General features: G+C 38.3%; 1 protein-coding gene across 1 annotated transcript; it reads right to left on the reverse strand.

The window, feature by feature from the left end:
- Nucleotides 1–11,271: 11,271 nt before the first annotated feature.
- Nucleotides 11,272–11,758, reverse strand: LOC113358979. Its single transcript, XM_026602683.1, has 2 exons — nucleotides 11,679–11,758; nucleotides 11,272–11,564 (listed from the first exon to the last, which is right to left on the reverse strand). The coding sequence occupies exons 1-2, from the start codon at nucleotides 11,737–11,739 to the stop codon at nucleotides 11,272–11,274; spliced, it is 354 nt and encodes a 117-aa protein (XP_026458468.1). The 5' UTR covers nucleotides 11,740–11,758.
- Between the last annotated feature and the right edge of the window lie 1,620 nt (nucleotides 11,759–13,378).

The following is a 13,378-nucleotide window of genomic DNA, read 5'->3' on the forward strand; positions in this document are numbered from 1 at the left end:
GCACAGCCCAGCTGTTCGGTTTAAGTTGCTAAAGCCCAGTTGGGCTTGGATCGTCCTACGCGGCTTTAGTTTTTCTGAGGCCCAGTTTGGGCTTTGATTCAGTTTCTGCACCTTCTTCAGCTTTCAGCCCAGTTGGGCTTTGGTTCAGCAAAGCTGCAAGTGCACACAGCAGCAGCAACACAACAGCAGCAGGAGCAGCAGCTTGGGAGAGGCTAGCAGCAGCAGCACAACGCAGCAGCAGGACAAAGCAAGCAGCAGCAGGAAGAGTAGGTTGACAGGGAAAGAAAACTGCAGCAGCACACAGCTTGGCAGCCCAGTTCAGCAACAGGCTTAGCACAACAGCAAGAAGAGGAGCAGCTCCACAGCACAGTTCAGTGAACAGCAGCAGTTCAGCAACACAACACAAGAAAGAAAGAGCAAGTGCGCCGCAACCGAGTCCCCGGCAGCGGCGCCAAAAACTTGTTGGGGCTAGAAATGTAGTCCTAAAAATTCTACTGCAAGTGCACAGTGTCGGCAAGCAACACAGGGCAAGCACAGGTCAGTTCCACAGGGACAAGGGGGAGCAAGTGTGATCTTTCTTATTGTGACATTAAACAGAACTAATCATTAGCATTCAGAACTAATCATTAGCAGTTATTAACTTCCCAATCATTACACAGAATTAGCATTTATTAAACAGAAGTAACAGAACAAGCATTAAATTTCCACTAACAGTTATTAACATTCAATGCATTGACTTCAGGTTAGCATCAAATTCAACACAGTCTTTATTCCTGAAGCATTAATCACTAACTACTAATCATTTACATTAACTGAATCATTAACATTAACATTATTTCTGGAGCACTAATCATTGATCATTGATACCAATCATTCACATTAACTGAATAGCAGACTTGGAGGCAAAACATTACACTAATTCAATCACTGAGATTGAAGCAAAGTTACACAGTGAACTGAAGATGGACAAGCAAATGAGGAGGGTAAAAATTCTGAACAGTAATAAGGATATGGTGAATCAGATGAATGGAAACTAGGGTTGAGAATTCACCTCTCAGCCCATACTAGCATGTGAACCAATGAACTACTTTAGTTTCTTTGAATAGATAAATTACCTCCAATCACTAAATCAAGGCAAGCATTAGTTGTCTGTTTAAAGCACAACTAATCAAACACAATAACAAGCAATGTAGAGTCAGTGAACAAACATAGAGGAATTCTAACTACCTAGGATGCTTGACATTCTAGGTGAAAGCAACATGTATTCATCAACAAAAATTCATCTTACACAATTATCTTGGCATAAACAGCAGCACATCAGCACACAAATTAGCATTCAGGCTAAGGGTTTCATCTTAGCCCCAGTTAAGATGTTTAGTTCATAGTTAGAGAGCCTAACATGATACTAAGAGGGTTATTATACATGGAGAAAAGCTACAGGGACAGAACACAGAACAAAAACCAATTGATAGAGAAAATTCTTACTGAAATTAAACTTGGGTCTCCTCTCTCTCCCTCACAATGTTACACAGTGTACAATTTATACCAGAACACTAACCCTAATTGTAAATCCCCAAATCAGAAAATTAGGGTTTTTTTAAATTACACAAAATTTAACTTACAAACTCCCAAAATCTGCTCGACCCATGCCTCCTCTAGTCCTTGATGCTCTTCCTCTGCTCCTATTGTCCCCTAATTTCGAGTTATTTTACTCACCCCAAAACCTAGGGTTTCAGAGGTTGTGAGGAGAAGAAAATAACTAGGCTAGGGATATGGGGGTGTTGTCGGTGAAGAGATAGTAGTGGCAGTGATGGAACTGGTGGTGGTGATGGAAGTGACAGCGGCAGAGAGGGGAGGTGGTGGAGTTGCAGAGCTCTGCAACTGTCGGGTGAAGGAGATGAAGTTTTGGGAAGAAGGAGGTGTTTGGGTGGTAGTATAGGCATCGGTGCTAGGGTGTGAAGCGGGAACATCTGATTCGATGTTTGGCGAGCTGATCCGTAGGATGTGACGATGGTAGGTGGATCCAACGATGAGATGGGAGGCTGTGGGTAGCGACCGTCGGATGGAGGAATGCAACGAAAAGGACGGCCCAAGATGGAGATCGGCGTTGCGATGTAAAGCGAGAGCTTCGGAGTTTGATGTGCGATGATGGAGCGACCGTAGGATGCTGAGATGCTTCAATCTGACGGCTGAAATCCGATACGGGCTTGGGTAGTGGAAGTGGGTTTGAGAAAGGGTTTTGGGCCTTGGGTATGCCAGGCCCATAACTTCTTTAAGAACAATTCCTCCTTCTTGAGCCCATTTCTACCCTCTTGGTCTTGTGCACAACATTCTTCGCGGCTTCCTTGCGTAATTCCTCCCGGCTTTTCACTACTTTTCTGCTCTTTTTGCTCCTCACTTCATCCAGATTTTATTTGTTACCTAAAAATGAAAAATTAAGTAAGAAAAATATTTATTCTTGAAAACAATGAAAATACAGAATATGGGATAAAATGTAGAATTAATGCACAAAAGATGAGTTAAATGCCAACAAAAATATATATAAATATGCACTATTTAGCACTCATCAAGGGCCGCCCAAAACATGGGCGTGGCCACACTTCTGGTGTAAGTGTGGCAAGTTTAAAGCAACCTGATTGGTCGGTGGGAAATAGGACGACAAGTATGGGTGTGGCTACACTTCTGGTGTGAGTGTGGCGGCTTTAGAGCGACCTGATTGATCGATGGGAAATGGGGCCGGCAAATATGGGCCCAGCCAAAACTTATGTGTGTTTGGCGAGTTTAATGCGACTTGATTAGTCGATGAAAGTAGAGGGCCGACAAAGCATGGGCATGGCCACTCTTTTGGTGCGAGTGGCAGGTTTAATTCGACCTGATTGGGCGATTGGAGTAGGGCCGGAAAGTATGGACCCAGCCACAACTCATGGACGTGTAGCGAGTTTAAAGCGACCTGATTGGTCGACAAAGGAATAAGGGCCGGTTAAGTAGCATGGGGCGTGGCCAAGTGGGGTCGGCTAGCCTATGGCGTGGTCACGCTCCCTCTCGTTACTGCTCCTACTCCGCGGCTCTGTTATTCTTTGCTTTCTGACTGAGTATTTCGTGCAAGGGCCTTAACCTTGGTACATGGAAATCCGTGATACTCTGCTGTGAGTGAACACAAATCCTTCATGCCATACCGATATTAAGGATTCTGTCTTATATTAATAAGTAATATAGGCAAGGCGCCGAAATTTACAGAGCATCTGGGATTGTTTCTACATGCGCCAGTATGGATAAATTTCATGTAAATATATTGAACGGCTCAATAAATGTGCCAGTGGAGAGATTGACACTCATGGATTCGTTTCCTCGCAGAGTGACGTCACATCAGATGCAAGGTTTTACAAATTTAACCCTGGGCTAAAAACCACCATCGACAGTAGGATTTTCTCTTCGTCTAAGAAGTTAGTTTCCAAGGATAAACCAAGACCATTAGAGAAGAAAGTATGGTCGAGTCATTTTGACAGACAGAGGTCTGTGGATTCCTCTTAAGAGAAAAACGGTAGACAAATTTTTTTTCACCACAACGCAACTTGATTGTGTTGTTTTGGAAATCTTGTCTCATGTGCCTGATCAAAAGAGACAATGATTTTGTACCTCTCAGGCTTTCTGAAAAGTTTTTTTTCTCTTCTTTTCTTAGTTTTTGTTCTTCCATGTCTATCAACAAAGGAGGGTTATTATCGACAATTCTACTCTTTATAGGGTTGTGAATTGGTCGTGTACGAACCTGTTTAAAGGTTTTGAAACCCTACATTCCTTTTTCCTTCCTCAAAACCACTTTTTATCTCAAGACTACTTGTTGAGTTCAATTTGTGATTTCCTCTCACAAACTCATACGTTATGGATACTCCAAGCATGATGTCTTCTGATGGAAAAGATGTTAATATGATTGTTAAGCCATCAATCATGAAGGAAAAAGGTAAATCTCCATTATCTCCTACCTTGAAAAGAAAAATAAAGAATGTGAGGAAGCCAAGAGCCGTTCCTTCAAACTCTCAGAAGTTTTCTGATGTTCTTGAAGTGTTGAATGAGATGGGAAAGTAGATTCAACAAATAAAGGCTTTGTGTATAAGACTCGTGAGATTCAGAAGGCCTGGTTCGACATCATCATCCAATAAGGTTTATTGTTATAAACTCCTACCTTAATGAACCTTATGTCCCAATGGCTGTTGACGACAAGGAGTTCGGGGACGATAAAGAATTCTTCAAAGGTCTTATTGCCTATTAAATCTTCTATTTTTCTTGTTTTGTTAGAAGAATAACTAGAGTTTGGAATAGCCATTATTTTGATTACACATAGCTATGTCCAAAATTTTCATCTTCATGTTTTAGATTTATTGGTTTAAATTCTATATTTGTTTGGAAGATGATTTTTGCAATATTAATCTTTATGTTTTTATATATTGAAATATTGTTATGGGATATGTGTGTTTGCTTCCGTGAACTATGATTGTCCCATACCTTGCCAAAAGTAAAGTCTTTCGTATGTCGATATGCATGTATTGATTAAAGAATGAATAGACTTTTGACAAATACAAAAGTTAAGCCTATTATGTCAATTATTGATGGAAGATAGGTTAAAAATCTTTTGTTTGCAAGGATTATGTCTATTGAATGTCGTTATGCGAATAGTGATGGAAAATAGAATGAATCCTTGTGTATTCCGCAGTATTGATCTTCCCTGATCCATATTTTTATGTATTACTGTGAGGCCCCGTAAAGTGTCTTATGTTGAGCACTAAACGGCCAAGTTTATTATTTTTATGATTATCTTAGTTGTTGTTCCGTGAGATACTTTATGTAGAGCATATTCAACTAAATTAATCATCTTGTTTGGTTGTTGCTCCGTAAGTTTTCTTATGTCGAGCATGACCAATTAGATTGACTAATTTTTGTGATTAGTTTGGTTGTGTATTTCGATTATATTAATTATGGGTTCTCTTGTGATTAATCTAATTGTATATTTTTGAGTCTCCATAAGTTCACTTATGTTGAGCATTTTCGATTAAATTAATCGTGGGTTCTCTTGTGGTTAATTTAATTGAGTATTTTGGATTCAAATTCATACTTGTATGTGATTTGTTATGTCCAAAGAAATTCTTCATTTCTTTCGAAATTAAGGTCGATCTTGTTGTTCCTTCGGGAATGACATATTATGGGGGAGAGTTCTTAATTGAACTTGTGCTTAATTGACAAATCTTTGTGGGGAGTGCGGCTGTGGAATATTATAGGGGTCATCTTGTATCTTTATAAAATCCTTGATGAATGCATTTAGCCTCGGCTTTATGATTTCATCTAAATAAGATGATATGTGTTTCTTTCTTTTGGACATGAAATGTCTCTTTCGAAAATTTCATTAGGATCCCGTTCTTGTACCTTTGCCAATTTTATTGACAAAAATGGGGAGAATTAATATGTAGTTCACACTACAAATACATATGGTTTTCAAATCATTATGTAAGGGGGAGTGGTTTCCATATGAGATGGAGTATTGACTAAGGGGGAGTGATACATATCACCATAGTATTGTTGTTGAAGTTGTGATACAATTGAACTTTGATGTTGTGTAATGATACTATGACACTGTATAACAATGATTGAGAACTCTTGTTTTCTCGTTGTTATAGCTACGGATTTTCAACAACGATGATGCAGAATTTACAACCTTTGGGATCATTGGAGTACTTGGAAGTGACGAAGATTTCAAGTAATGTTGAAGATTAGGCATGTGGAATAGGTCTACAAAAGTTAATTCATTTATTTTTTGTATTCCATATGTATTGATAGTTTTGTCACTAAAATTTACAAAGGGGGAGATTGTTAGATCATTGCTCGGTCGAACTCGCATGCGTTGCTATCTTAAGTATGTTTGTCAATGTTAGTGATCAAAACTATAAGTCTTGATATCTAGTCTACTATAGCTAAGGTCTCGGACTAGGATAGAAAATGTAGTTGAGCTCAAGAACTCCATGGAAATCATCATACAAGACGAAGGACTACTCAAGGAACCGATGGATCTTCACCGAATAAAAGGTATGTGGAGACTTGAACTTATCTATCACTCAAAAGTCTATTTATCTCCTATCTTGAGACAAAAGTCGTTTTGCTATATAGGCTTAGATTATACACATTTGCTATTTCGAGCCGAGTTTATCTCGCCTATCTATTTCTCGAAATATGTGTTGGTAAGCTTTCGCTTTAGCCAAGTTCATTTTTACCTAGTGACGAAAGTCATGACAAGTTTCAATCACTTTGACGAAAAATAGTTTGTGTATAACAACTATAGAATATCAACGTCCTCTAAGAATTTTTCAATGATTGAAATGAGAGTTTATATAATATAACCATTGGAGGATATAAGCATTGTTGTGGAAACACATATATGTGTAAGTCCTTATTCCTTGAACCGAAGTTTGCGAACTTTGTTGATCAAGAGAACCGAAATAGTGGCGTGAGTTAAGTCCGCGAACTCAGTCCGCGAACCCAGTCCGCGAACTGGCGGATGTTCTAGACCCGAGAAATTCTGGTGGAGTTTGTGAAATCCGTCCGGGAACTTAAGCCCGCGAACCCAGTCCGCGAACTTGAGTAGGTTATATCTAAAAACGATGTTTGTGAACTTATTCTTATATAAACTAAGGAATGCAAATTGCAAATCGTGGATATATAGTTCATGAACCGATTCTAGTGAATCAAATCGTTTTTGCTTTGATTGTGTCTTGTGTAGTACATAAGATTTACTTGCAATTGAACAACTCTCTAACTAGTTCATTTGAGTCATTTGAACTAGTTATGGTGAAGCAGAATATGGTTGATATGAAAGTGATCATATAGCTAACCATTTGGTTGACTATTGTTGAACCAACAAATGTACAAGTTTGGGTACGGTTACACAAGCCTAGAAACATGCATTTCATTTGTGTGTAACAAGCTAGTTTTCGATCTAACGGTTGAAAGATATTATCTTGAATCTAATCAGGTTTTCATCTAACGGTGAATATAGAATGCTTTGTTACCAAGCTAACATTGATTGCAAACCCTGATTTGAACGACTATATAAGGGAGAACTCTAGCAACTGGGAAACCTAATCCCCACACCTTCTGTGTGATACTAGTTGTGCTAAGATAGAGTCGATTCTCCTTTAACATTTGGTTTCTTCTTCTAAACCAGGTTAACGACTTAAAGACATCATTGGGATTGTGAAGCCAGACCGATACTACTCTCTTGTAGTTGTATGATATGATCTTGTTGTTTCTATCGTACGAGTACAATTGTAATAATTGGCTTGAGATTGATATCTCCGATAGACAAGATATAAAAGTAATCACAAACACTTCGTCTCATCGTTTGTGATTCCGCAATATCTTTTTTCGCTGCGTCGATTAAGACTATTGTGAGGTGATTGATAATACTAGGATGTTCTTCGGGAATATAAGTCCGGGTTATCAATTGGTTCATGTTCACCTTGATATATCAAAAGACGGAACAAAACTCGTAGGTATATTCGTGGGAGACGGATTTATCTATTACTGTAGACTTTTCGGTATGATACAGATTTGTTTATTAAAGTCTTCGACTTTGGATCGTAGCAACTCTTAGTTGTGGGTGAGATCAGCTAAGGGAATCAAGTGTGTAGTATCATGATGGGATCAGAGACGTAAGGAACGCAATTGTACCTTGGATCAGTGTGAGATTGTTGGGGTTCAACTACAGTCCAGACCGAAGTTAATTTGGAGTAGGCTAGTGTTTATAGCGGCTTAGTACAGTGTGTGTTCGAACTGGACTACGTCCCGGGGGTTTTCTGCATTTGCGGTTTCCTCGTTAACAAAATTATGGTGTCTGTGTTATTTCTTTTCCGCATTATATTTTGTTATATAATTGAAATATCACAGGTTGTGCGTTGTTCAATCAATTAGAATATCCGACCTTTTGGTTGTTGATTTAAATTGATTGACACTTGGATATTGGTATTTGGTACCATCCAAATTATCTCTCTAGTATTTGATTAAGACTCGCAGATTTTTATTTGCTTGAGTATATATCAAATCGAGAGATTGAGATATAAACTCTTTGATATACTTTTTTATCTAGATTGAGCCTGACTGTGTAGTTGATTCTCTAGAAAGTATATTGGAGTTTGTCCATACAGATTGCTAAGAGAAATATTTGGTGTGGTTGTTGTACCCCCGCTTTTTCAGTTATTATCCAGAATCCTATACAGTTATGTGTAGATTGATGGATAGAGGTTCTAAAATGATGAATCTAGTTCAACGAAATAAAAGTCCTACCTAGGTCGCCAAATCAAAAAATACTCTATCACCAACTTCATCTTCTCCATACTCATCAAATTTTAAATACGGATCAACAACAACATCATCGATTGTCAAAGCATCCAACCTTTTCCTCATGTCGACCATTTATGTCTCTTTATCCTTCTGTTGGGTCCCTCGAAAGGGTATCTTTTTTATCCCGAGAAGGCCTCAAGCATTTAAAATGGTTGTAAACCTATGCCTAACGAAAAAAATTTATAAATAAGATAACACACAAAATGTAGAAGTAAAAAAATAATTTGTTATTTGGAAACAAAAAGATACCTGGATAAGAGCAACACATCCTGTAATTTGTGTTATATTCCACCTAGAAGCTTTGGAAAGATTTTCCATCACACTACCAAGGAGGGCGGTGGCCCACGAGTACCTAGATGTCTCGTTTGTTTCCGGATCGAGACTGAGAGTCTTCAACCACAACAAATAACAAGCATTTATCGTATTTCCTGAGAAATTGGGAAAAAATACGATGCCAAGAGAGTGCAACAAGTAATCTATATTTGTATGTATAGCTCTTGCTCCGTCCAACACCACTTGTCCACTAGAAGTCTTTGGGCCTAATCCTCAAACTTCTCCTCAGGCAACCATGCTAATCTTCCTTAGCATATTAACTGTTTCAAGACGTTTGCATCATCCGAAGTCATAGTTATCTCGTCGAATGGGAGTAAAAAAGTCATGATTTCGGTCTAGAATCTTTCTCTAAAACCACAAACAGTCACAACATCACAGCTCTTCTGCAAAGCCTCGATTCCAGAACATAACCCTGACGCTTTAACAAAGCTACCACATCTGGATGCTCTCTATCCAACGGCCAAAACTTTCATTGCTGGTGCTTTAGTTTAGGGACCACTTTATCGGGAAACTACAAAGAATATAAAATTTTGGTTGTTACAATTAAATATCCATAATAAAATAAAACTAACATATATTAAATTTGATTTATTACCTTTGCGGCACAGACCCTAGTAACCCATGACTACTGGTAACCAAACAAGACGAATTATCTTTTGGTTCACCCCAAGGTCTCCCACTCTTCTTGAGAGGTAAAAACTCCATAGCATTGTCTTACCGAGTCTTTTGGTGGATACTATTCTTCTTCTCAATCACGCTTTTACCCTTGTCAATAGCAGCACCAGCAACACTTGTTTCGTCCAAGTTTCCTTCTACACTATCTAGTTGTGTTATGCATCTCCACCTTCATTTCCTCTATCAGTGTCAACTCCCCCTTCATTTCCTCCATCAGTGGCAACACCACCTTCATTTCCTTCATCTTCACTTCTTCCACCAGTCACAACTCCACTTGCATTCTTTGCGTTTGCACCCAATGGTTTTGTGTGAGGAGGTTGCAGAGTCGGGACATTACAAGGTGTTACTTCTTATGTTTTATTTTCTTCCTCCTTTCATTATCTATGTTCTAAGACAAACAAGACCAAAAAAGCAAAAGAAAATAAGTAAATACGGTTGGGATATATAGACATAACCAAGTCGTAACAACAAACACGGCTAGAAAAAATTGACAGTCCCATGTGCAACAACATTTACGGATTGGATATTTAGTAACCGACCAAGACGTAACACCAATAACGTTTAGGAAACATAATTTGAGGCTTGGTTACTAAAATTGCGGATAGGAAAAACCTAGACATGAACACTACCGCTGGATTAATTTTCAGCACAATAGACGATGCGGCCAGGAATAACCTAGCCGTGAAAGATACAGATGGGACTTTAAGGTTTCGACAAATCCGTTACACATAAAACGGCTAGGAAATAAAACTTACGGTTAAGAAATTAAATTACGGAAAGGAAAAACCTAGACGTAGACACTACCGCTGGAAAAAAAATTCGAACACAGAAGAATATACGGTTAGGAATAACCTAGCCGTAAACAACTTGTTGCGTGTAGGATTTCTGAACTCTCGTCCGCATCACCTATGTTACGGCTGGGAGTTCTTAGTGATCCCAACCGCAAACCTTATTTATGGATGGGAAAACAAGAACTCCTAGACGTAAGAAGTTTCAGAAACTGTTTTTTTCAGACTTAAAGTTTTCGAAACCAACTGAATAATCACTAAAACGCTTAAATAAACAATGGTTTTTCAATACATACCTTATTGCAGTTGTATCAGGAATCTCGAAGGCTGGTTCATTTCCTTCAATCACGTGTTGTTGATCTTTAGTTTCATCTTCATTTGATCAAATTGATTTCTCTGGTTCAGGAGGAGGAGGCGGTGGATTTGACGACGATTTTCCTGGTTTTTTCCTTGTCTTCACGGTTTTATACAATGAATTTAATCGACGATAAAAAAGTTTGAATCGACGAATGTAATCGTCTCAAAAAAAAGAGAAAACATAAAGAAAGGACAAAAACATAAGAAGAAAAGAAACGGTAGGTGATTTCTTTTGGTTTAATGATTTTCATTTTTTTTTCTTTTTAGATATAGTTAATGGAAGGATAAAAGGGTAATAAATTAAAATGATTAAAGATATTTTTGAACTTTTACATAATTAGATCCTCCATATCCACGTTTTGGATTTGACTATCATTTTAAGCCCCGAAACTCATCCCAAACACAGCCCCAATAGTAAGATTCAAAAAAAAATGGGTTGAAAAATCTAAAACCAATAAGAAAAAGTTTTATTTAAGAACCCACATTTTGTAATACCCCGTAAATTAAGGATACTTTGCTCTTGAGCCGGCACCGTAAAATCATACCGTGCCTGCAACATAAAGGGTTACCCAATTTATCGGAGTATCCCCACATGGGAGTATCCAATGTGGAATGGTGTTTAAGGCAGAGGCAAAACAATTATTTGACCAAAGAAATAAAAACAATGGAGAAACTAACAAGGGCATTAAAATTAATCGCTGCCGGTGCGCTGGAAAAGCACCCACATCCAATCCATCTATGTACGGATCCTCGCATAAAATTCAACTGCGTCAGCCTTCAGCGAGTCGAAGTCGATGTTGTTAACCTGATCTTGACTACGATAATCAATTTTGTTCAAGTTATTGAGTGAACGAGAGAGCTGGTCAAGCCCCCCAGCTGGATTTATAAGCCCACCTGCAACCGCCACATTATTGGCTCCACCTTGTTTGACCTGCCCATTCGATAAGCTTTGCCCCACACTTCCATGGCGCTCCACCTCGACCAACCTTGCCTTCCTCCCCAGCTTCAAGTCTTCAGCAAATGCAATCTCTGCTTCACATTTTCAAAAATTAATGAATCAAAATTTGTAACGTAGATGTTATTCTCATAAAAGAAAGGATAAGAATGCATATATATAGTTCAAAACAGATCTATACTCCTTACGTGAAACGGACATCATAAGCAGTACTAAGCTGACGAGAAGTCTTGCCATGATGATGTTCATATATCAAATTTAACTTGACACAGATGATACTTCCGAGCTCAACTTACTTTTGGACGATGAAGTTCTGTATTAGACTCTTTGTACTATTTGTAGGATCAATGGCACCTCTTCTCACGAAGCTGCGCAGTATAATATGCGCAGCAGACAGAATTTGGCTTAAATGTTTTCATGTCGCAATTTTGCTGTCATTGCATCAGCAAATCTTTTAGCTAGGATCCTTGATTGGGTGTGCACTTTCTTTTATTTACCAGAATAATAAATCAAACATCGTGCAAAGCACATACAATTGCCATCTTAAACCCGGCAAAATTGGGGCCTATAGGACTTAATTGGGGCCTATGAAATTTTCATTCCCACACCACCAAATGACTATAGGCACCCAAACTTCTAACAAATACTAATTTACCCCCACATTAATTTCTAAAACAATCTCATCTAAATACTAATCCGTACCATTTTCAGTAAATCCAAAAACAAAAAATCCTAAACCTAAAAAAAACTTAACTTTCTACTTCCATCATAAACTTTCCAAATTCTCAAAACCCTAATCAAAAAAAAATCATCCTCTTCTCCTACGATCTTCAATCCAACCAAGAAAAAGGTAAATCTCCATCAACCCATTCTATGATTTGCATTTCTTCGTTGATTTACATGTTTAAATCTTCCATCAAAATCTCTGATTAACCAAGAATCGGTTTATATGATGATTAACATAAACCGATTCTGGGATTTGGTTTCCGCCATGAAGAGCATGATAGTAATCGGTTTATATGATGATTAACATCAACCGATTTTAGGGTTTGAAACAAAAGATGAAAATACATCACCAGAATCGGTTTATAAGTGCTTTAAAATAATCCGATTTTTGGTACTTTTTTAAAAAAAATTATGCGATCCCATAATCGTGTTTATGAGTGCCTGATAATTTGCCGATTATGTTTGTCTTTTCATATTCCTATTCATAATCGGATTTTATACATGTACCACATAAACCGATTTCTTATGTTTTTGTAGCCAGAATCGGATCACATATGATTACTTATGTACCGATTCTTAACTAGTTTTTTGTTTTGTTTTGTTTTATATAGATATGGACTTCGGACACTTAGCGTTTTACTCTCGAGAGCTCACACTGGAGGACATTCTTAGGAAACCACAACGAGTGCCAGAAATAAGTCTCCACAAGTTTGCTTATGGGCGTGAGAGCAATCTTGAACAAGCCCTCGCATTGATTGACAAGCTTGCACTGGAGGAGCTTTATGAGGTCTTGAGGTTCGTTAGGATGAGGAGAAACATCATTTCAGCAGAGAGGGAGGCCCATGTAGAAATGGAAGGTATGTGGGAACTAATGGCTCAAGCACAAGCTGCTACTCCTGATGGTGCTGATGTTGGTGATGTTGGTGCTGCTGCAAATGCTCCTGATGCTAGTGCTGCTACAAATGCTCCTGTTTATGGGTGAAAATTGTTTAACTTTTTGTTTATGGGTGAAAATTGTTTCTACTGATTTTGGTAAATTTGGGTGTGTGGATGAGAAACGAATTTAAACCCTAAACAAATGCACTGCACGGGAGTGCTTTTGATTCGACAGATCAATGTATACAATTCTGGCCTAAACCAAGAAATGGTCGTTCCAGACTTG

The sequence above is a fragment of the Papaver somniferum genome, chromosome 3 (assembly GCF_003573695.1).
Source record: "Papaver somniferum cultivar HN1 chromosome 3, ASM357369v1, whole genome shotgun sequence".
In the NCBI taxonomy this organism is placed as follows: Eukaryota; Viridiplantae; Streptophyta; class Magnoliopsida; order Ranunculales; family Papaveraceae; genus Papaver; species Papaver somniferum.